The 23,930-nt window shown below is 42.7% G+C and overlaps 1 protein-coding gene across 7 annotated transcripts in view; it reads left to right on the plus strand.

Moving 5' to 3' along the window:
- The window catches only part of NPRL3 (NPR3 like, GATOR1 complex subunit), a 309,508-nt gene that overhangs the window by 47,519 nt on the left and 238,059 nt on the right, over positions 1–23,930 (plus strand). For 6 of the 7 annotated variants that reach the window (XM_073633030.1, XM_073633034.1, XM_073633032.1 and 3 more), the window contains 2 exons: positions 1,799–1,928; positions 4,301–4,375. In XM_073633030.1, coding sequence (XP_073489131.1) covers positions 1,799–1,928; positions 4,301–4,375 — 205 coding nt within the window. Of the gene's footprint in view, positions 1–1,798; positions 1,929–4,300; positions 4,376–23,930 lie in introns of those variants that run through there. The other variant, XM_073633037.1, reaches the window with a different exon arrangement.

A 23,930-nucleotide genomic window follows, 5' to 3' on the forward strand; every position in this document is an offset into this window, starting at 1 on the left:
GCACTAAATGCACCTAGCGTTTAGGCATGTTTAGACATGTTTACGCATATTCAGGCATGTTGGGCATTTTCTCTGCCAAAACGCTCCTCACCTGAATGCACAATACAAAACATCGCAGTTGTTAGTACGGCGACCTCCTATGTTTTTTTTTTTTTTTTTTCCGCCCATTGGGTTGAACGAAAAAAACTTAGTGTGTGCCCGGCAAAAGTGTTGGGAGAGGTTAGTATTGTCTTAAGAAAATAAAATTTAAATGTGACCTGGATGATAAAAATGTGTTCTCTGAAACCACAAGGAACATTGAAATGGTAGATGGCATTTGGCAAGGTCTAGTAAGAAAAAACTGGAACCTCAAACTTTATGGAGACAGGCAGGTCTACCAATATGGACCAGGTGTAAAGGAGTTTATAAGTATTGAGTAAGTCTGTCCAGCCATTTGTTGCTGAGGTTGTCGGTGTCCCTATAGAACCCATGAGATGCCATACCCTAAGGGAAAGGTGGAAATAATGAAGATGAGGGATGTAAATATTTTTAGGATGGGCAGTTAGTCAAAATATCTTTTTGAGTCATATAAATGTATTTATGCATCTCAATAGGTTAAGGGGGGGGTTAATGCAGAATCACGTATAGGTAAACCTTGACAATAAAAAGTTAAACAAGCTTTAAAGTGTTAATGTAATTTTAAATATGCAATATTTTTATTTCTGTAGCTTCCATTAAAATCACTCAGTGTAGATCCTTGTTCAGGCACTTCCTGTTACAGAGTGACTTCCTGTCTCTCCCTTGTGCTCCTGTGTTTTTACTCTGTGTCATACGTGCCTCAGATGGGAAGACTACAAGTGATCAGTTTAACACACATTACACAGGCATGGTCCAATGTTTTTCACCATTGGGAAACCCATCCTGGGGCATGGCGTGCTACCATCACTGGAAAACATGCATGAGGACAGGAAAGTGGTTGTAAGGAGGCTTTAGGAGATCAGTAGCACTAAGATTCAACAAAGGATTAAAAAAGTAAATGCAAGAATTTTATTTTAAACATGGCAATTTGTTTTAGCAAATGGATATGCCATTCTGTTAGGGTTTATAGCATCATTATGTTTTCCCCAGGAGAGCTGCTGTCACAGTGGTAAGATGCACTGTTAACAGAGAGAATGGGAAGCTGAATTTTGATTCCCAGGTATTGAATTTTAGGGGATTTTGCTATGCATTGCAATGTCACTGCAGAGTTACATTTGCCATGGGTGAAAATTCTATTGGCTGTCAGAGTTTTTAGGACACACTGGGGGGAGATTTACTAACACTGGAGCACACAGAACCTGGTGTAGCTGTGCATAAGTAACCAATCAGCTTTGAACTTTGACAATAAAACCTGGAAGCTGATTGGTTTCTATGCACAGCTGCACCAGATTCTGTGTGCTCCAGTTTTAGTAAATCCGCCCTACTGAATTTAGCAGGCTAGTTAACACTTGCTGGATGCAGGAAAATGTTTTTTTGCTTATTCCCTTTTTAACTGTCAATTTGCAGTAATTGAGTTGTGTACATAGCAATAAATGAATCATGTAATTTATCAGTTGTTAATTTAGTGTCATGTTCATGGCTTTCTGATAACAGCACTTTTTTCTCAGTAAAATATGATTCTTTGCAGCGCATGGGCTTAATAAGCATGCAGTCACGATGTAATTCTTTATACCTTTTATTAATGTCCTTACAATTCCTATTTATTTATTACGGAAATAAAATGTTATAGCCCCTAACCAAGTTATTTCTAATCTTTGGTCCTATATGTTGTCTGTTAAAGATTTTCAGATGTTATACTTGCAACAATTTTGGCTACAAAGTCAGATATGTGTGGTAAAAAGTTTGAACTGAAGATAGACAATGTGCGTTTTGTGGGTCATCCAACTTTGCTTCAGCATGCACTGTGCCAGGTAAAATTACCCTTCATAAAAGAATCAGATTGTTGTAATACTATTGTACATTTGGGATAAACAATATGAAAGGGGATGTAGGTGTGGCGCTGTTCTAATTAAGAAAAAACACCTTTATTGTGATAGAACTGCTGTTACACCCTCTGCAGTCTTCCAGACCCAGTTGTAGATGTGTGAGGGAGTTAATAAACAAAGTACCAAAATAATAATGTATAGATAGTAAGTTTACAACAGAGGGTATCTAAGTTACTATATATACACCCTCTGCAGGGTGCAGTGCCTTATGAGACAATATGCAGATATGTTACCCTCTAATGGCTACGTCCAAGTTAGGAGGAGTACAAAAATAAACGTCGACGTCAGTGTGCATACACCCTTCACAGAGTGCAATACCTTGTAAAATAGTATTCAGATGTATTACCCCCTATGTCCAAGTTTCAGAAAGGGGAGTACATATGAATAAAGGAAACACCAATGTTGGCTTTCCTGTAATGGTGCTACGTCCTCTGTGTAATTAGAACAGCGCCACACCTACATCCCCTTTCATATTCAGTTTAGTACACCCCACCTAGGTGGTGGTGTATCTGTAGGGGCAGCAGTTCATTCTTTAATTTATTTTCTGTACTTGCATCCTGTGCGCGGATTTACCCGTACACCTTTCTTGGGATAAACAATTGTTTCAAAATTTTAGATTTAATCTCAAAGAGATGATGTTGTGCTTTACATTGCATAGTATTTTTTAAAGTGAAGTCCATCTTTACTATATTTAGAATTAGAGGGTAACATGAAACCTGGTCACAGCCTCCCACCCCCAGACTGTCCCTTATAGAAACCAGGGGTTGTCCTCACTGCAGGTTCCTGCCATTTTTTAATTTTTTTATTTGGCACAGCTGTGCGTGGTTCCGCCCGCACAACCTTGTCATTCATTCACAAGAATCTCTAAACGGAAAGTCTCATCCTCCACGTAGGGCAGATGAGATGGTGCACAAGTGAGATCACATCACCGTACACACTTCTAGTCCAGCCCTGTAATTAAAGCTCCCTACCCTGGTATGTACCTGTGGCTGGAGAAATAGTCTGCAGGAACCAGAGCATTGCACCTGTGAGCCACTGATCACGATTACAACGCTTTTAAGTCTTCAGTGCAAAATAAGTAAAGGCAGCAAAAGGAAGAAATAGCCTTTTTAAAATGCCTCTATGTTAAAGAGGAACTGCAGTCTGCTCACATAATTTCTATTAAAAACATCTTTGCCATTTTGACGCTTCCCTCCAACCACTTTGCATATTATTTTATATATACTGTGTTTCTGTACTTGCCAAATATGCTGCAGAAATCTCCCTTCATTAAGTCTGGCTGCAGTCATTTTAACTGTGGGCAGCTGAAGCTGCTGCCTGTTCACTTCCTGGATTTACAGACACACCTCCAGCTCCGCACCTCTCATTGGCCCTCTTATGACTTATTCCCCCCCTCTTCCTGGCATACTCTCACGTAAGTGAAAGAGAGCTGTGCATGATGTCATAAACCTAGGCTTTTTACCAGACAAGAAACAGCAAGTGGGCTGTATAAGATATTTACCGGCAGAAAAAAATGTTTTACTATCCAAAATTAAAACAACAAGGGCAGAAGATGTAATAGATGGAAAGTTGAAAAAATGACTGAAGGTCCGCTTTAAGAAGCTGCGCCAGTATTCTATGTAAGTTTCCCATCCTGCTGGTATCATTAAAAGATATTGGGGTTAATTTACTAAAGGCAAATCCACTTTGCACTCACAAGTGCACTTGGAAGTTCAGTCGCTTTAGATCTAAGGGGAAGATATGAAATGAGGGGAAGCTCTGCTGATTTTATCATTTAATCATGTACAAGCAAAAATGCTATTTTTTATTTTCCTTGCATGTCCCCCTCAGATCTACAGTGACTGCACATCCAAGTGCATTTGCAGTGCAAAGTGGATTCACCTTTAGTAAATAAGCCCCATTGTCTCATTAAAATAAAACCAGCACATATATCTTATATCAGTTGTTCTTCTCCACCCAGTGCCTATTCTATTGCATGGTACTTGTGTGTGTTTTTTTTTTTTTTTAAAACATAAGGTCACATGCATAAGAATGTGTGTAGGTGCAAGGTAGTTCTTGGGCAAAATGTTTTTCTATTCCCGTTGAGCCACAAGTGGCATGTACAGTTAGACACAATAAATACAAGCTTTTTTGCCCTGTCCATGCATTGTAGTTGTGTTGACCAACACAGCCAAATGCATTGAGTGTGAACAAATCCTTACACAAACTGCAGGTTGGGGATAGAAAATGCAATGTTATAGCCTGGTTTAAAATAATAAATTGTATGTTGTAAAAAGTGTTTTCTATTTGTACTAAAGGTGTCAAAAACTGATCCTTCACCGAAGAGGGAAATGCCCACAATGATCCTCTTTAATGTGGTCTTTGCTTTAAGGGTAAGCCTGTATTTCTGTAATTGCTAGTTTACAGCATAATAATATGGGTACGATAGTTATTTTATAAATATCCACTTTTATGTATTATATTATTTAAAAGTCAATTTCACATGGGGGAGAATCTGCTTTACTCAGCAGGGGATCTGTCCGCTGATCCCCTGCTGAGCAGAGCGGGCGGATGACAGGTCTGTGTCTGGTCAGCTTAGGTAGGATGGAAACGGACAAGGCCCACTGGTCAGGTGTAAATGGACAGCCCTCCGATTCTATCCCCCTAGCAGACCGGATTGGATCTGAGTTAGGCGGATGGACACAAGTCAGTTTACCCCCGCCCGTCCATAGGGATACATGAACCATCCGGTCAGGTCTGCCTGAAAAACTGACATGCAAACCTGATCAGATCGCTCGTGTGAATGGGGCCAAAGTGTATCCAAAGCTAAGAGTATAAAATGATTGGAGCTTCTGTCTGGATTTTATTGCTGACTCTGTCCCCACTGATGGGTCCCATTTTATTTGTCCTAGTAAATGAAGGTAAATCCAAAATTTTAAGGTGGCACCAGAATAAGCCTAATAGTGACAACTAAGGATGGATTTCTCTTATTTTACCAGCCAGAAAGTAAAGGTAATCCTTCCTAATGGAACACAGCAAAAAATAAATTGACAGGGTTTTAATTCTTGGCTACTAAAACAAGATATACTTCAACAAAGTTCAATTTTGTGCCATATGTGAAAGATGCATGTTGTGCAATTTTATTGTTTTATAGTGTGTTTGTACACATGGTCTCTTGTTTTGACCAACTATCTATCTTTTCTTGCTTGCAATGATAAAAAAAACTTCTATACATGCAACTGACAGTCCCTGGCTTTCTTACGTGTTAGTACTCAAGCACATCAAAGAATAAAGTGTGAGATAAAAGATGCAGCTTTAAAAGATAAGTTCACCTTAAAAAAATAAAAAAGAAATGCACATTTTTTTGCTGGTTAAAAAAAGAATGCATTTACAATTTTATTTTTTTAGGAGCCTGGAAAGCATTGCACGAGAAAACAGGTCTCCTGCAGATTGTCAGTGAAAGCTGTCTGCCTGTAGGAGCAAGCAGTTTCACACTGACAGGAAGAATCCATGAACTATCACAGCGCTCAACAGCGCCCTGGTAGTTCATTGGGAACTACTCGCCGAAATCCGCAAAGGCTGTCGGTAGTTGTAGTCCATTCATTTATGGAACACTGTGAATGAATGACACATTTTCTTTAGATTGCAGCAGCGAGCGGGAGGACAATATTCCCTACTCTCTGCCAAAATGGGGTTTCGGGTGCAGAGGGCGGTACATTTGTAATATTTTACATGTTACACCCTGAATATGCGAGTAAGACATGACATGTTACAAAAGGTGAATGTATCCTTTAAACCCTAAGCTAGGACATCCATCAGTGCATGTGGGAAGGCTGTCTTTGGCCTTGTTCACATGTGTGGCAGCTTTTGCAACGCCTCTGAGAAGCGATCCGCAGTCAATTGCTTTTTAGAGTGTGTTCACAGGTGGTAGGGTTATTGCCTGGTTTAACCCTGTAAATGCCACACCGCAATTGTGTGCATTGTATGAGGTTGCTGGGCTTGTGTGGTGCAGCCCCCCATATACTTGCATTGATTGTATGTGGCGGAGGTAACGCCTGCCAAATGCATCATGCCGTTGAATGTTTTGCTGCTGCATGTGTACAGCCCCAAGTGGCTGCATGTCCTGGTCCAGACAGGCAGTTGGGGGACAATAAAACTGCGGCTCTACCACCTGGTTTTACCGCCCCCTAGCTGCACATATGCACAAAGCTTTTCACCGCTTTGATGAACACCAAAATGCAAGTTAGATCTGAAAAGCACTTTTAGTGCAATGGTTCTCAACCTCAGTCCTCAAGTACCACAAACGGGTCATCTTTGCAGGTTTTCCTTTGAATCTGAGTCAATGGCTTGGTATTTTGGACAGCTATTTTATGTAAGAGAAATTCCCAAAACATGGCCTGTTGGGGGTACTTGATGACTGAGGTTGAGAAACCACTGCTTTAGTGTACTTGAGGATGTTCAGCTTTTTTCTGGAAAGGTGCATTTCACCACTAATCAGAGCAGGGAACTTTTTTAATACTTTGATGAAAAAAAACTAAATACTAAATTTATTTGTGCATCACCTCTGTTCTTCTTCAAGGATAAAGAGAAAAAAAGGGAGAACCATTCGCAGTTCTGCGTTGGTCACCAAAAATCATCTTATTGGTAAACATTAAACTGATTGTAAGCTTTATTTTTTATTAAAATAATAAACATGTTATATTTACCTGCTCTGTAAGAATAATAAGCGATGGTTCTGTACAGAGTGGGGCATCTAGCAGGGGGGAGGAGCCAGGAGTGCCGGCCAGAGACCCGAGAAGAAGATGATCGGGTCTACTCTGTGCAAAACCATATCACAGAGCAGGTACTGTAAGCATGACATGTTTGTTTAAAAAAATACCTTTAGAATCACTTGAAAGAATCTTTAGCCTTTAGAACCACTTTAACCTCTTCCTGCCCAGCCTATTGTAAAATGACAGCTGGGCGGGAGCACTGTTCTGGGTGGGCGTCATATGATGCCCTCCCAGGATCACGTGCGCCCCATAGGCTCATCCTCCATGTCCACTAAACACAGCCGATGATAGATCACTGTACCGGCCTGTTGCCGGTACTATGTGACCACTTTGGCAGATCACATGCACAGTTGTACATAATGAAAGACTTGTTATATGCCTTTCATTGTGTACTATTGTGATGAGCTCAATTTTCATTCAGAAAAAATGGTTGCTTATAACTCAATGATTACCGCTACACCAGTCGTATGATGATGCTGTACTGCACTGGTGACAGCATGAAAGAAATTGGAAAATTAAGACTTTTTTTTTTTCTCGCAAACATCTGTGACAAAAATTGCAATTTCAAAAACTCGCCATGCTTCCTACTTATTACCTTGGACTGTCTACTTTCCAGAAAGGGGTCATTTGGGGTTTTTTGTACAGTCCTTGACAAAAGTCTTGTCGCTTCTCTATTTTGTAGAAACTTCTGCTATTAACCTGACTTTTAATTAATCAATTGGTGTTAGAAATAGCTCATATGAAAAGCTAAAGCCCTCCCAAATGATGTTTAAATAAATTAGTTTCACTGAAAAAAGATTTATCATTTAATCAAGACAGACAGGTCAAATTTTGGCAAGACAAAAATGTTGTCGCCTATACAGAAATTGAACAACTTTACTGAAAATCCAAAAATATGTCAGCAAATTAAGTAGTAGTACTGTGAGATCCAAATTTAATATCTTGTATGACTTCCATGAGCTTGAAGGACAGCATCCATGCGGTTTGGCAAGGATTCATACAATTTATTGATGAAGTGATCAGGAATAGCAAAGAAAACAGTCTTGCATGCCTCCCAGAGTTCATCAATATTCTTTGGTTTCATCTTCCATGCTTCATCTTTCATCCTACACCACATATGCTCAATGATGTTCATGTCTGGTGACTGGGCTGGCCAATCCTGGAGCATCTTGATCTTCTTTGCCTTAAGGAACTTTGATGTTGAAATGGAAGTATGCGATGGAGCACCATCCTGCTGCAAAATTTGGCCTTTTTTATGGTTGGGAATATAAGAGGTAGCTAAGATTTCTTGGTATTTTAGACTATTGATGTTGCCTTCCACTCTGCAGATCCCTCGCACACCCCCATACTGGATGTAACCCCAGACCATGATTTTGCCTCCACCAAACTTCACTGTTTTCTGGGTAAATCTCGGCTCCATGCAGGTTCCAGTAGGTCTCCTGCAATATTTGCGGCGACTGTGGTGTAATTCAGCAGAAGATTCATCTGAAAAATCCACCTTCTGCCACTTTTCCAGAGTCCATCCTTTTAGCAGACTATGGCCCTCGGCAAATGCCATACGGTTTTTCAATTGTCTTTTGTTTAGTGCTGGCTTATGGGCACTGATTCGACCATGGAGGCCATTTTGAGACAGAATCTGACAAACTGTTCTGGTTGACACAGGGGCTTCAGGTGACCAGGTCTCATGGAGCTCTGCTGCAGTGGAAAACGGGCTGGCCTTGGATTTTCGAGCCAACAAACGGTCCTCTCGAGCAGTTGTCTTGCGGGGTCGGCCTGACCTGGCCTTCTCCAAAACGTCTCCAGTGTCTTCAAATCTTTTTTTTATCCTCTGAACTTGACGCTGAGACACATTGAAGGTGTCTGCCACATCAGCAGTGAATCTGGTCTTCAGCCTCTTGATAATCAACACTTTAGTCTCTGGGTGAATCTGAGGCTGGGTTCACACTATACTACACAACAGTAGTACGACTTTCGTCCTACATTGGTCCTACATTGGTCCTACATCCATCCGACTTTCATGAACAGGATACTACTTTGATCCGACTTTTCAGATAGTACACTTGTCCTTTGACCAATCAAAACTAACACACAATGGGAGGGGCTACGGTGGGGTGCAGGAAATAACACAATGTCGGATGCCAAAGTCGGATGGTTAGGACAAGGATCCGACTTTGATCCTACTTCGATGATAGTCAATGGGCTGAAGTAGGATCAAAGTCGGACCAAAGTAGTACAGGGAGCATTTTCAAAGTCGGACTGACTTGTGTCGGACCAGTTAAGACGGCTCCCATAGAGAAACATTGATTTTCACACGTCATACGACATGAGCTCCCAATGTCGGAGCGTTTGTCGGACCAGTGTGAACCCAGCCTTAGGCTGGGTTCACACTGGTGCGACACGACAGCCGTCCTACTTTGGATCCGACTTTGCCCTGCGACATGAAGCCGGCATGTGTCCGACTTTCAATGAACGGGGATCCGACTTGGATCCCCGCCAATGCCCGGCACTGTGTTTGGTATGAATCTTTAGGGGGAACTCCGCGCCAAATTTTAAATAAAATACCGGCATGGGTTCCCCCTCCAAGAGCATACCAGGCCCTTGGGTCTGGTATGGACCTTAAGGGGAACCCCCTACGCCGATAAAAACGGCGTGGGGGTCCCCCCCAATCCATACCAGACCCTTATCCAAGCACGCAGCCCGGCCGGACAGGAATGGGGGTGGGGACGAGCGAGCGCGCCCCCCCCCTCCTGAACCGTACCAGGCCGCATACCCTCAACATGGGGGGGTTGGTGCCTTGGGGGAGGGGGCGCGCTGCGGCCCCCCACCCCAAAGCACCTTGTCCCCATGTTGATGAGGACAAGGGCCTCTTCCCGACAACCCTGGCCGTTGGTTGTCGGGGTCTGCGGGCAGAGGGCTTATCGGAATCCAGGAGCCCCCTTTAATAAGGGGGCCCCCAGATCCCGGCCCCCCACCCTATGTGAATGAGTATGGGGTACATGGTACCCCTACCCATTCACCTAGGGAAGTGTCAATAAAAAAAACCACAGTACACAGGTTTCAAAATTACTTTATTGGGCAGCTCCGGTATCTTCTTCCGACTTCTCCCGGTGTTCCGCCTCTTCTCCCGGGCCCCGCCGCTATCTTCTTCCAGCTCTATTGCCAGCGAGGGGCCCGGTCTGCTGCCGCTGTCTTGTCGCCGCTGTCTCGCCGCTTCTTCTCTTCATCTCTTCTTCCGATGTTGACACGACGCTCTCTGGGGCTGGAATGCACTCTGTGCGCTCTGCTCTGACTTATATAGGCGGTGACCCCGCCCCCTTATGCCGTCACAGTCTCTGGGCATGCTGGGACTGTGACGGCATAAGGGGGCGTGGTCATCGGGTGATGACCACGCCCCCTAAAACGTCACAGTCCCAGCATGCCCAGGGACTGTGACGGCACAAGGGGGCGGGGTCACCGCCTATATAAGTCAGAGCGGAGCGCCCAGAGTGCATTCCAGCCCCAGAGAGCGTCGTGTCAACATCAGGAGAAGAGGGCAGAAGGCAGAAGATTGAAGACCGGGCTCCTCCGCTATAGCAAAAGAGTGGCAAAAGAGCAGAAGATAGCGGAGGAGCCTGGCAGAAGACCCGGAGAGCGCGGAGAAGAACCGGAGAGACCCCCGAAGTCGGAAGAAGACCCCCGGAGCTGTCTAATAAATTACTTTAAAAATCTGTGTAGTGTTTTTTTTTTAATTGACACTTTTTCCCTAGGTGAATGGGTAGGGGTACGATGTACCCCATACTCATTCACATAGGGTGGGGGGCCGGGATCTGGGGGCCCCCTTATTAAAGGGGGCTCCCGGATTCCGATAAGCCCCCGCTCGCAGACCCCGACAACCAACGGCCAGGGTTGTCGGGAAGAGGCCCTTGTCCTCATCAACATGGGGACAAGGTGCTTTGGGGTGGGGGGCCGCAGCGCGCCCCCTCCCCCAAGGCACCAACCCCCCCATGTTGAGGGCATGCGGCCTGGTACGGTTCAGGAGGGGGGGGGGGCGCTCGCTCGTCCCCACCCCATTCCTGTCCGGCCGGGCTGCGTGCTCGGATAAGGGTCTGGTATGGATTGGGGGCGACCCCCCACGCTGTTTTTTCGGCGTAGGGGGTTCCCCTCAAGGTCCATACCAGACCCAAGGGCCTGGTATGCTCTTGGAGGGGGAACCCATGCCGGTTTTTTATTTAAAATTTGGCGCGGAGTTCCCCCTCAAGAACATCTGAGCACAAGTCGCGTGCCGAAGTCGGATCATGCAAGACGGCAATCCGACTTTGATCCGACTTCAATGATAGTCAATAGGCTGAAGTAGGATCAAAGTCGGACCAAAGTAGTACAGGGAGCATTTCTAAAGTCGGAACGACTTGTGTCGGACCAGTTAGGACGGCTCCCATAGGGAAACATTAAATTTCACACGTCATGCGACATGAGCTCCCAATGTTGGAGCGTTTGTCGGACCAGTGTGAACCCAGCCTTAGGCATGTTTGCAGAGGTCTAGTTGCAGTTGATTAGGTCTAGTGTACTGGTGTTCTTTTTATACACACCTGAGACTTAATTGATCCATTATTAGTCACAGGTGAAGCTCATATAAAGGCGACAACACTTATGTCTTGGCAAAAATTGACTCAATGGGCTTTACCAAGCTGTGAATTTTAGAATACTTTTTGTCAGTTTCGTTTTGCACTGAAACATTATTACAAAAGCTGTTGGGATTAAAATGACCCATTTCTTGTAACAAAATCTTGATTAGAAATATATTTTAGCGGCACTTCAGGTCAATTTGTACACAAGCGACAAGACTTTTGTCAGGGACTGTACTGTCCTGGCATTTTCGGGCCTCAAGAAGAGAGATGGGGTGTCAGTACATCAGGATTGATTGATTTTCAGATATACAGTATATACCATCATTTGTGGACTCTAACTTTTGTACAGACTAAATAATATACACTGATTTGGGGAACTAGCTGTGCAAGAGGGGCCCTCCCTCCGGCCTTGTCCTCTGAAGACCAGCCAGCCTATATATCAAGAAAAACAAAAAGCAAAGAAACAAAACATTGTCCTGTACCCATAATCTGCTTTTGAATTTGAATTACATGGGAGTAGAAACTTCTCATGGAAAAAGTATTTTCGTCGTATGTCGATAACAGGACTACAACGTGGGAAAGCGAACCCAGTAGGGTGAATATAGGGAAGATAAAAGACAAGGTCCGAAAGAAGAAAGAGGGAAGAAAAAGTCAGGAAAGAGGCTCAGCCACCAGAGCTCCATTGTTAGTACTTTGGATTGGGAGAGACTAGGGGATACTGTAAGGATGTGGACACTTAGAGGTGTCCAGTAAATAGCTCACCAGTTTCTCCTGTGACATGATCCAGGAGATCTTGCGCTTGGCTGCCTGAATAGATACCTTGGTGAGTTTCTAGGCTTTAGCTATGGAAAGATTGGTGCCCAGGATTATGAAGAAGATACGCTTCTGAGAGTATCTCGGAACCTTAGGGATATGGAAGTTCAGGGGGACTGTTGTAGGGTAGGGGATTGATTTTATACAGCTGCTTTCTTCTTGCCACTCTTCCATAAAGGCCAGAGTGCACGACTAATAGTTGTCCAGTGGACAGATTCTCCCACCTGAGCTGTGGATTTCTGCAACTCCTCTAGAGTTACCATGGGCCTCTTGGCTGTTTCTCTAATTAATGCTCTCCTTGTCCGGCCTTTCAGTTTAGGTGGACAGCCATGTCTTGGTAGGTTTGCAGTTGTGCTATACTCTTTCCATTTTCGGATGATGGATGGAACAGTGCTCTGTGAGATGTTCAAAGTTTGTAGTATTTTTTTTATAACCTAACCCTGCTTTAAACTTTCCACAACTGTATACCTGACCTGTCTGGTGTTCCTTGGCCTTCATGATGCTGTTTGTTCACTAAGGTTCTCTAACCACTGATGGCTTCACAGAACAGCTGTATTTATACTGAGATTAAATTACACACAGGTGGACTCTATTTACTAAGTAGGTGACTTCTGAAGGCAATTGGTTTCACTATATTTTAGTTGGGGATATCAGAGTAAAGGGGGCTGAATACAAATGCACGCCACACTTTTCAGATATTTTTTTGTAAAAATGTTTGAAAACCATTTATCATTTTCCTTTCACTTCACAATGATGTGCCACTTTGTGTTGGTCTATCACATAAAACCCCAATAAAATACATTTATGTTTTTGGTTCTAACAAAATTTGGAAAATGTCAAGGGGTACAAATACTTTTTCGTGGCACTATTTGTATGTGTGTGTGTATATGTAATATATATATATATATATATATATATATATATTTTATATATATGAGAGAGAGACTTTGCTACAAGGCAAAGTGTGAGTGTACAGCTTGTATTAAAGTGTTAATTTGCTGTCCCCTCAAAATAACTCCACACACAGCCATTAATTTCTATCCCGCTGGCAACAAAAGTGAGTACACCCCTAAGTGAAAATATCCAAATTGGGCCCAGAGTGTCAATATTTTGTGTGGCCATCATTATTTTCCAGCACGGTCTTAACCCTCTTGGGCATGGAGTTTACCAGAGCTTCACAGGTTGCCACTGGAGTCCTCTTCCACTCTTCATGATGACATCACGGAGCTGGTGGATGTTAGAGAACTTGCACTCCTCCACCTTCCGTTTGAGGATGCCCCACAGATTATCAATAGGGTTTAGGGCTGGAGACATGCTTGGCCAGTCCATCACCTTTACCCTCAGCTTCTTTAGCAAGGCAGTGGTCATCTTGGAGGTGTGTTTGGGGTCGTTATCATGTTGGAATACTGCCCTGCGGCCCATTCTCCGAAGGGAGGGAATCGTGCTCTGCTTCAGTATGTCGCAGTACATGTTGGCATTCATGGTTCCCTCAATGAACTGTAGCTCCACAGTGCTGGCAGCACTCATGCAGCCCCAGACTATGACACTCCCACCACCATGCTTAACTGTAGGCAAGACACACTTGTCTTTGTACAACTCACCTGGTTGCCGCCACACATGCTTGACACCATCTGAACAAAATAAGTTTATCTTGGTCTCATCAGACCACAGGACATGTATCCAGTAATCCAAGTCCTTGGTCTGCTTGTCTTCAGCAAACTGTTTGCCGGTTTTCTTGTGCATCATCTTTAGAAGAAGCTTCCTTCTGGGATGACAGCCATGTGGACCAATTTGATGCAGTGTGCGGAATATGGTCTGAGCACTGACAGGCTGACTCCCCACCCCTTCAACCTCTGCAGCAATGTTGGCAGCACTGATATGTCTATTTTCTAAGGACAACCTCTGGATATGACGCTGAGCACATGCACTCAACCTCTTTGGTCGACCATGGCAAGGTCTGTTCTGAGTGGAACCTGTCCTGTTAAACGGCTGTATGGTCTTGGCCACTGTGCTGCAGCTTAGTTTCAGGGCCCTGGGAGCTTCTTATAGCCTATTCCATCTTTTTTTCAAATCCTCAGAGACCTCTTTGCCATGAGGTGCCATGTTGAACTTTGAGCGACCAGTATGAGAGAGTGCGAGCGATAATACTAAATTTAACACACCTGCTCCCCATTCAAACCTGAGACCTTGTAACATTAACGAGTCACATGACATCGGGGAGGGAAAATAGCTAATTGGGCCCAATTTAGACTTTTTCAATTAGGGGTGTACTCACTTTTGTTGCCAGTGGTTTAGACATTAATTGCTGTGTGTTGAGTTATTTTGAGGGGACAACAAATTTACACCGTTATACAAGCTGTACACTCTCTTCAGTGTTGTCACATGAAAAGATATAATAAAATATTTACAAAAATGTGAGGGGTGTACTCACTTTTGTGAGATACTGTATATATGTATGTGTGTATATATGTGTATGTGTGTGTGTGTATGTATGTATGTATGTGTGTGTATGTATATATATATATATATATATATATATATATATATAAGCAGTTGGGTTAATTAAAAAAGATGAATTGCAGCATGTTCGAAGTCAAAACAGTCTGGGTGTATTTGACTGTCACTTGCTGATAATGTGTTTTTTAATCTATACAGTACTGTGTGTCTGGCTTAGTCTCTAAAGACAGTTAGTTAGCAATATAAGAAACAGAATCATGCATTATGGTGATCAGACAGATCTGAGACCGCACACATGTTATCAGCATACTGCTTCATTGCATTCCTGTTATCAGGAGACTTACCGACTCAATCATGACACATCAGAACATACAACTTCATGGAATGCAAAGTCATTGCACTTTGATATCAATTCATGCAACCCTCACATCATAAATTATATCTTCCTGCATTCACTCCTTCAAGAAATGCAAATTCATCTCTGCTTAATACCAATGCATACAACCCTCCTATCATTTAAATGCTATCTTTGTGTATTAATTTCTTCAAGAAATTCAAAGTTTACTCTTAATACTGATGCATACAACCCTCATGTATTTTAAATTTTCTTTATTAATTTTGCAAAACTGTAAGTTAAGTTGTTTTTAGCTATTTATACACATTGGGCAATTTATGTGCTTGCCAAATAAACTTTGTATATGGAGACATGTACAGTATGTATTATACCTGCTATGTACCACAAGTTTAATTTAACCCTTTCTCGGCCGCTAGCGGGGGGGTAAGCTGCATATTAACGATGCCCTTGCACTCATATAAATGAACCCCAGGTAAACCTTTTTCAGTTGTTTAGCTCAAGATTCTAAAAAAATTTCACAGGGAAATCCTATTTGCTAGGAATCTGTATTTTTTCAGTGTCTGGACCTAACTTAAAAATACCAGTCATGAGAAAAATATACTGAATAGACCGCCGTTGTGAACCCCTTTCTAAAATGCTAGTTTTCTGGTTGTTATTGTATCTCTGTCATTGCATCTCTGCCTTTTTTTTTTATTTTACTTAAATATAATGTAATTTGTACTGATTTTCTGGACACATCATCGCATATCTTTCTTTTTCTTCTTCTTTGTGTTTTGTATGTTTAAAAAAAAAAAAAGGGTCCATTATGTCATTACAGATAAGCAACATAGTGATCAGTGAAATATGACATTTTCAAATTTCAATAACATAGCACATTTGTCCCTAGTGCATATTGTCAGTCCATGCATATAACCTGCCTGTGTGAAAGTGTAAAACAAGCCACTACATTTGCTCCTGTATGCTCAAGAAATCGATAAAAAGAAAACATTTTTTGCAAAGATTCGATCATCTCTTAGTTATTCTTTACCTGAAATACTTTGTTAACCTTTTAACTTACAACCTGTTGCTATTCACCATCTTACATAATAGCATAAATAAATAAGGCACAGTTAAGGTGGAGATGAAAATGATCCTTGTGCTATCAATGCAAATGGGGCCAGTCCTGACACCCCTAACCAGGGATTCCATAGCTTTTCAAACTTTTTAGGGCACCCATTTTATGAGATTAGGTATTGTTAACCATGTTTCCATTCATTGAATATTGGGGGATGAGGAGATATCCATTTTTGGGCTATTATTTTGCTAGCTATGTATAGCAATCTAATGATGGGTTTGCGTTTTTAGTGGGTGCGCCTCTGGCTTTTCATTTTACTGTATGAAACCAAATAAGTCTGAGTGAATTTAGCCCTTAATTTGTAAATTTGTTTCAAATCAGTGACTCAAAGTATTAAAGCCTTTGAATCAACATGGTAATTGGGCAACTAGCTATTTAAAAAAGATCAGTGATAAATATCACATGCAAACAGGAAGCACTTCAGCCCTTGTTTCAGCATCAGTTATTGAAGTTGGCCCATTAACATTATAATTTAGCGGGAAGGTAAGAAAGGGGCAGGCCAAAAAGCATTGTTGAAATTGCTGCTTGTATAGTAAAACTGTAGTGTAAGTTCCTGGGACATATAAAAAGGGCTCATTCAAGTGTCCGGAGGCAATGAAAGCCTGGCTTTACTGCCCCCCAACTACCCACTAAACAAGGGCATGCAGTTGTTCAGGGCTGTACATGCAGCAGCAAAAATTAAACAGCATGCAGCAGGCAGTACCACCGCTGAATGTGACCCATTCAAGTAAATTGGGCCATGCCACAACTGCATGCAGTGTACATGACTGTTGCACAGTGGGTCAACAGTTTCAAGTTAAAACAGGCTGTGAATATCTGACCTATTACTGTGTATTGCTTTTTAGAGGGGTGGCAAGGGCTAACACACATATGAATGAGCCCCAAGAAGAAACTTGTAGGTATGTACAGGTACTTAAAGGATATGTAAACCCCAGAACAAAAAATACAATATATTACAGCCTACCAGTCCTTTGATGTTGTGACTGCATTCATTTTAATTTTTCTAAAGCGAGCAGCATTTTCAGCATGTACAGAGAATACCTGTTGCACATGGTTGCGGTGCAGTGGGTTGGTATTTCCAGGGTTAAAACAGGCAGTGAAGAGGCACCTTTATTACAGTGGATTGCTTTGGAAGGGCTGCCATACATATGAGCAAGCCCTAAGAAGAAATTTGACTACATCCATTTTAATTTTTCCAAGACTAAAAGCATTTTTAGCAAGTACAGAAAATACCTGTTGAACTCGTCTGAAATACAGTGTCCTTGTCACTGCCTGTGAGCTGAACAGAAAGAAAAAGAATATTACCTTTCTAATGTAAACTACTAATATGTCATGAAGGGAAATAAAGGCAGACATTTTTGATGTTTAGTGACAGTGGTAGGGGCGCTAGTGAGTTAATTTGTTCAACTAACAATCAATAATCAACATTAAAGTGGTTGTAAACCCTCCCCCACAACTTTGTCCCATGTAAATCAGCATAAAAAACCCTAATGAACATTGCTTGTAGATATCTCCTTACTTGCTTAGTTTTGTTGTAATCCTTTTTGTTCTTTAGAATGACTTCACTGAGCATGCCCCAATCTCCCCTGATTTACGGCACACTCTGTGTACTTGTCTGTCTATTATCAGATCATCCTACGGCTCGACACTGAAATCCCACAAGACTGCATAATCACTCAGAGCTTCCTACTACACCCCATGTGACATCACATGGAGTGTAAACTTGGACAACGGACAGCATTACTGCAGCCTTATCAGCTGAAGCTGATAAGACTGACACAGGCAAACAATAGATAATAGGCACAAGTAAATACTATGAAATACTATGAGCAGTGAAGCAGGGTTGCCATAGAAATGTTGGATTGAGAAGGAGGCTTGGTTAACAGTACAGGAAGTGCTCAATTTAAGGGCAGAAATACACTCTACTGTGGACTCAGAAAACAATACTTAAGATGGAGCTGCCTAACCCCTGGAAACAAGTTTTTTTAAAGTTTCTTTAAACAGTAAGTAATATGCGATTTGGGCTGGATTACAGTGGCTATAGTTTGATAATTACTTGGGGCCCTTTCACACTGGGGCGGTTTGCAGGCGCTATTGCGCTAATAGCGCCTGCAAACGACCTGAAAGTGACGCTGCTTTGTCTCCAGTGTGAAAGCCCCGAGGGCTTTCACACTGGAGGGGTGCGCTAGCAGGACAGGAAAAAAAGTCCTGCTAGCAGCATCTTCGGAGCGGTGAAGGAGTGGAATATATACCGTTCCTTCACCGCTCCTGCCCATTGAAATCAATGGGACAGCGCGGCTATACCGCCGATAAAGCGCCTCTGCAGAGGCGCTTTCCGTTGTTTTTTTAACCCTTTCTCGGCCGCTAGCGGGGGGTAAAACCACCCTGCTAGCGGCCGAATACCGACAGTAAAGCGCCGCTTACAATAGCGGCGCTTTACCGCCGACGCCACCCCCTCCCCAGTGTGAAAGGGCCCCTTATTATAATGGACTAAATGAAAAGCAGCATCAGAGTGGGAGAGTTTACTTCCTCTTTAACACTTGTATAACATGATAAAGTGCTTCATGCTAGATAATTTAAATTTTAGTTATTTTTTGCGCTATAAACAAAAAAAGAGAGACAATGTTGAAACAAAAGCAATATTTTTTACTTTTTGCTATAATAAATATCCCCAAAAAATAAAAAATAAATTTCTTTCTCAGTTAAGGCCGATATGTATTCTTCTACATATATTTGGTAAAAAAAAAAAAAATCACAATAAGCGTATATTGATTGGTTTGCGCAAAAGTTATAGCGTCTACAAAATAGGGGATAGATTTATGGCATTTGTATTTTTTTTGTATTAGCAGTGGCGGCGATCTGTGATTCTCTTTTTTTTTTTTTTTGTGACTGCGACATTATGGCGGACACATCGGACACTTTTGATACTATTTTGTCACAATTGTCATTTATAGAGTGATCAGTGCCATAAAAATGCACTGATTACTGTATAAATGACACTGGCAGGGAAGGGGTTAAACACTAGGGGGTGATCAAGGGATTAAGTGTGTCCTAGGGAGTGATTCTAACTGTGAGGTGGATGGGCTACCACTGACATGACAGCGATCACTGCTCCCGATGACGGGGAGCAGTAGATCCCTTGCATGTCACTAGGCAGAACGGGGAAATGCCTTGTTTACATAGGCATCTCCCCGTTCTGCGGCTCTATGGCACGATCATGGGACACCGGCGGACATCGAGTCCACGGGCACGGTCACGGAGTACGTGGCGGGTGCCCAAAATGCCGCGTCTTAAGGGGGACATACAGGTACGCCCATTTGCGCAGCCGTGCCATTGTGCCGATATATATCGTTGTTCACTGGTCGGTAAGTGGCTAAATGTCTGTCTGCATTTGCATGCAAATGCAACATTACTAGCAATTATTTGATTACAGCTACATTTTATATGGAGTCTTTCAAACTGTTGATTTTCCATTTAACATGCATCAAGCTGGGTACACAGGGATCAAAAATCAGGCTGTTCAGCAGGGACCAGCAGAATTTTGGTCTGTGTGTAACCCCAGAATCCACTGATCAGAGCTGCTGCAGCTCTGTTCAGTGGATTATGATAACGGATGAGTCCCCGCTGTCAGAATACGGGTGGGGCACCTATCTCATGTTGATGCAGGAATCTGATTTTTTATTTATTTATTTATTTATTTTTTATTTATCCCATTGGTTAAACAAAAAGAAAAAACTCTGGGTACCCAGTGTGTCATGGGCTGCAAGGAATTGCTGAGATTGCCATGAATGAGATTGAAGGAGATGGACACTCCTAGTTGAGGATGGAGGTAAAGCAGAGACTTGATTACAATTGAAATCTGACAGCAAAAAAAGGAAATGCCAAAGAGGTCAGCTGAGATGTACCCAATAGTGTTGAATAGCGGCAGCTTTATTACTACTTGAAGAAAAGAAAGGTTTCAAGGTGCCCAAGCTGTCAAGGAACAGGTGACTTAACCCATATGATGTGGAGGTGCCCAAAGCTATTCAGGTACTGGAATGATATACTTGAGGAAATTAATAGGACCTTTGGGATTAAGCTGGAGATGAATGCTACATTATGTTTGCTGGGGAAAATAGAGGTAAACAGTATATCTAAAAATATAAAAATGAAAGTAACAAGATGTCTATTCCAAGCACGAAAAATAATTGCCCAAAATTGGCAATCTGCAAGGCCCCCTACATCGGAAGAATAGGGTAAGGTGATGGACGCCAATGTATGGAGGGAAAAAGTGGTATTTACAAGGTGAAAGAATTTGGATAAATTCTTAAAAATGTGGAAGCCCTGGTTGGATAAAATAGGGTGCCCACTATAAAGAAGAATAGAGAATATACTTTAAAAAAAAAATGTGGAGTAGGAGCTGTAGAGAGGGGTGCGGAGAGGACTGGGGTGGGGGGAAAGGTGAGGGAGAAAGAAATAAAACACTATACTTAATGACCACATATAATGAATAATGTGTAATGTGTAATGTTTATAGGGGACAATTTCTCAATATGCTGTGTAATAAATCACTCCCTCTATCTTTTGAAAGAGTCTGAGCAAATAGTAATGGCTTACAATAAGGTATAGATAGGCAACCAATTTCAAGAACTGGTGAGGTGATGTAAATATGGTTGACAAGGTTTTTTTGAATTGTATTAGCCTCTTGAGAGGCGGTGTATTTATATGTATGAAAAAGCATAAAAATAAAAGAGTAATAAGAAGAAAAGAAAGGTTTGACTTGCATCCTACTGGTCATGAATGTTTTACATCAAGGTGACTGGGTCACTTTAGCTTTAATCTAACCCCAAACACTAATCCTAAATTTCAGCAAAAAAAAAAATATTACTATAGCCATAAATCCTATATAAATGTCATCACTGATGTGCAACAGAAGAAAACAAAATCACTGTGTTGGAATAAAAGTTGTGCCCTAAATTTACCAGTGTCAAAAAATAATAGGATTTTTTATAACAGCTTACCTGTAAAATCCTTTTCTTTTGATGTACATCACGGGACACAGAGCCTCAGTAATTACTGATGGGTTATATAGGGTATCACTAGGTGATTGGACACTGGCACACCCTAAACAGGAAGTTTAACCCCCTATATAATCCCTCCCCTTACAGGGATACCTCAGTTTTGTAGCAAAGCAATATAAGTGTATTAGAAGAGGGGCGGGACCTCTGTGTCCCATGATGTACATCAAAAGAAAAGGATTTTACAGGTAAGCTGTTATAAAAAATCCTGTTTTCTTCCTCGTACATCACGGGACACAGAGCCTCAGTAATTACTGATGGGACGTCCCAGAGCAATGCTATTTGAGGGGAGGGGACCACACAACGTAGGGTGTAATCAGACCTGAGGACCTCGTACTGCTGCCTGCAGCACACTACGCCCAAAGGCGATATCCTCATGCCTTCCCACATCCACCTGATAAAATTTGGTGAATGTATGGACTGAAGACCAGGTTGCGGCCTTGCAGATTTGAGCCATAGAGGCCCGGTGATGCACCGCCCAAGAGGCACTAATCGCCCTTGTGGAGTGTGCCCTGATTTGAAAAGGTGGAATTTTTTGTTTCAAACCGTAAGCCTGAATAATCATTTGTTGAATCCATTTAGAAAGGGTAGACTTTGACGCTGCCTGCCCTCTATTGGGACCTTCTGGTAGTATGAACAAAACATCCGTTTTGCGAACTTGAACAGTTGCTTCCAGATAGGCCGTGACTGCCCTTACTACATCCAAAGAATGTAGTGACCTTTCTTCCTTGGAACAGGGATCTGGAGAAAAGGAAGGCAGAACAATATCTTGGTTTAGATGGAAATCTGAAACCACCTTTGGTAGAAAGCTAGGATGAGGGCGCAATACCACTCTATCCTTATGCATGATCAAATAAGGCTCTTTACAGGAAAGGGCTGCTAACTCTGGTACTCTTCTAGCAGAAGAAATGGCTACCAAGAAAATTAACTTTCTTGTCAACAAGACCAAGGGAATCTGACGTATAGGTTCAAAAGGCTGTTTCTGTAAAACTGACAGAACCAAATTCAAATCCCAGGGGTTTAGGGGCGCTTTAACTGGAGGATTAAGACGCGTTACCCCTTGCATAAAGCTTCGGACCAAAGAATGAGAAGCAAGTGGTCGTTGAAATAACACTGATAAGGCTGAGACCTGGCCCTTGATGGTACTCAAGGCCAGCTTCATCTCTAACCCTATTTGTAGAAAGTCAAGAATTCTACCAATGACATATTTTCTGGCATGCCAACCCCTGGCTTCACACCAGGATGCATAAGTCCTCCAGACTCTATGATAAATCACTCTGGAAGCTGGCTTCCTAGCATTGATTAAAGTAGAGATCACAGAACCTGAAAGCCCACGACTCCTCAGAACGTGGGTCTCAACAGCCAAACCGTCAAATTTAGCGTTTGTAAGGCAGGATGGAATACTGGACCTTGAGATAATAGGTCTGGACGTGACGGTAGGGTCCACGGGGAACCCACTGTCATTCTTACTCATACTTATCTCTACATACCAAGTTCTTCTGGGCCACGCTGGGGCCACCAGAAGTACCGACTTCTTTTCCTGCCGGATCCTGCGAAGGAGCCGTGGCAGTAGCATAATCTGAGGAAACGCATAAATCAGTGAGAACTGATGCCACGGAGTCACCAACGCATCTGTCCTGTATGCAAGAGGATCCCTTGTTCTTGCCACAAACTTGTCGACCTTGTTATTGATCCTGGACGCAAAGAGATCTACATCTGGTATCCCCCATGTTTGGCATATGGCCCAAAAGACATTGGGGTGAAGAGACCATTCCCCCGGGACTAACCGTTGGCGACTGAAATAGTCCGCCTGCCAGTTCTCTATCCCTGGAATGAAAACTGCCGCTATACATGGCACATGCTGTTCTGCCCAGACTAAAATCTGGTTCACCTCTCTCTGAGCTGCACGACTCCTGGTGCCTCCCTGATGATTGATATAAGCCACTGCTGTGGCATTGTCAGACTGGATCCTGACAGGGCAACCCTGTAGCCTGAGAGCCCAGGCCCTTAGGGCTAGATATGCCGCACAGATCTCCAGAATGTGGATGGGTAAGGTCTTCTCGATTTCAGACCATTCCCCCTGGACCACAGACTGTTTCAGAACTGCTCCCCAACCCGAAAGACTGGCATTTGTTGTTACCACCGTCCAGGTAACCAGTAAAAAGGATTTCCCTTTCTGCAGGCTTTCGGTATTAACCACCAACTGAGGCTCTGACGCACTGCACGAGACAGGTGCATCGGAAAATCTAATGCCTGAACCTTCTTGTTCCAAGCAGACAGGATACTGTGTTGCAGCAGTCTTGAATGAAACTGAGCATAGGGAACTGCTTCGAATGAAGCCACCATCTTTCCCAGCAGCCTCATACAAAGACGGACAGAAGGACCCTTTTTGGTCCTGACTACCAGAATCCGCTCTCTTAAGGCAGTGATCTTTGCCTGAGGTAAAAATACCTTCTCTTGGCTTGTATCTATGACCAGGCCCAAATACTCTAGTCTTCTTACTGGTTTTAAGAAAGACTTTTCTAAGTTGAGAATCCAACCTAGGTGTTCCAGGTAGTTGACTGTGGTCATCAAGTTCCCGCTCAAACAGGCTACCGACCGGTCTATCAAGAGCAGGTCGCCTAGGTATGCTATGACAGTTATACCCTGAGCCCTTAATCTGGCCAGAGGAGGAGCCAAGATCTTTGTAAACACTCGAGGTGCAGTGGCTAGCCCGAAAGGCATAGCCACAAACTGAAAATGGCGTCCTTCTATTTCGAAGCGCAAGTACTTTTGA

Source organism: Aquarana catesbeiana, linkage group LG06, assembly GCF_042186555.1.
Source record: "Aquarana catesbeiana isolate 2022-GZ linkage group LG06, ASM4218655v1, whole genome shotgun sequence".
Taxonomy (NCBI): Eukaryota; Metazoa; Chordata; class Amphibia; order Anura; family Ranidae; genus Aquarana; species Aquarana catesbeiana.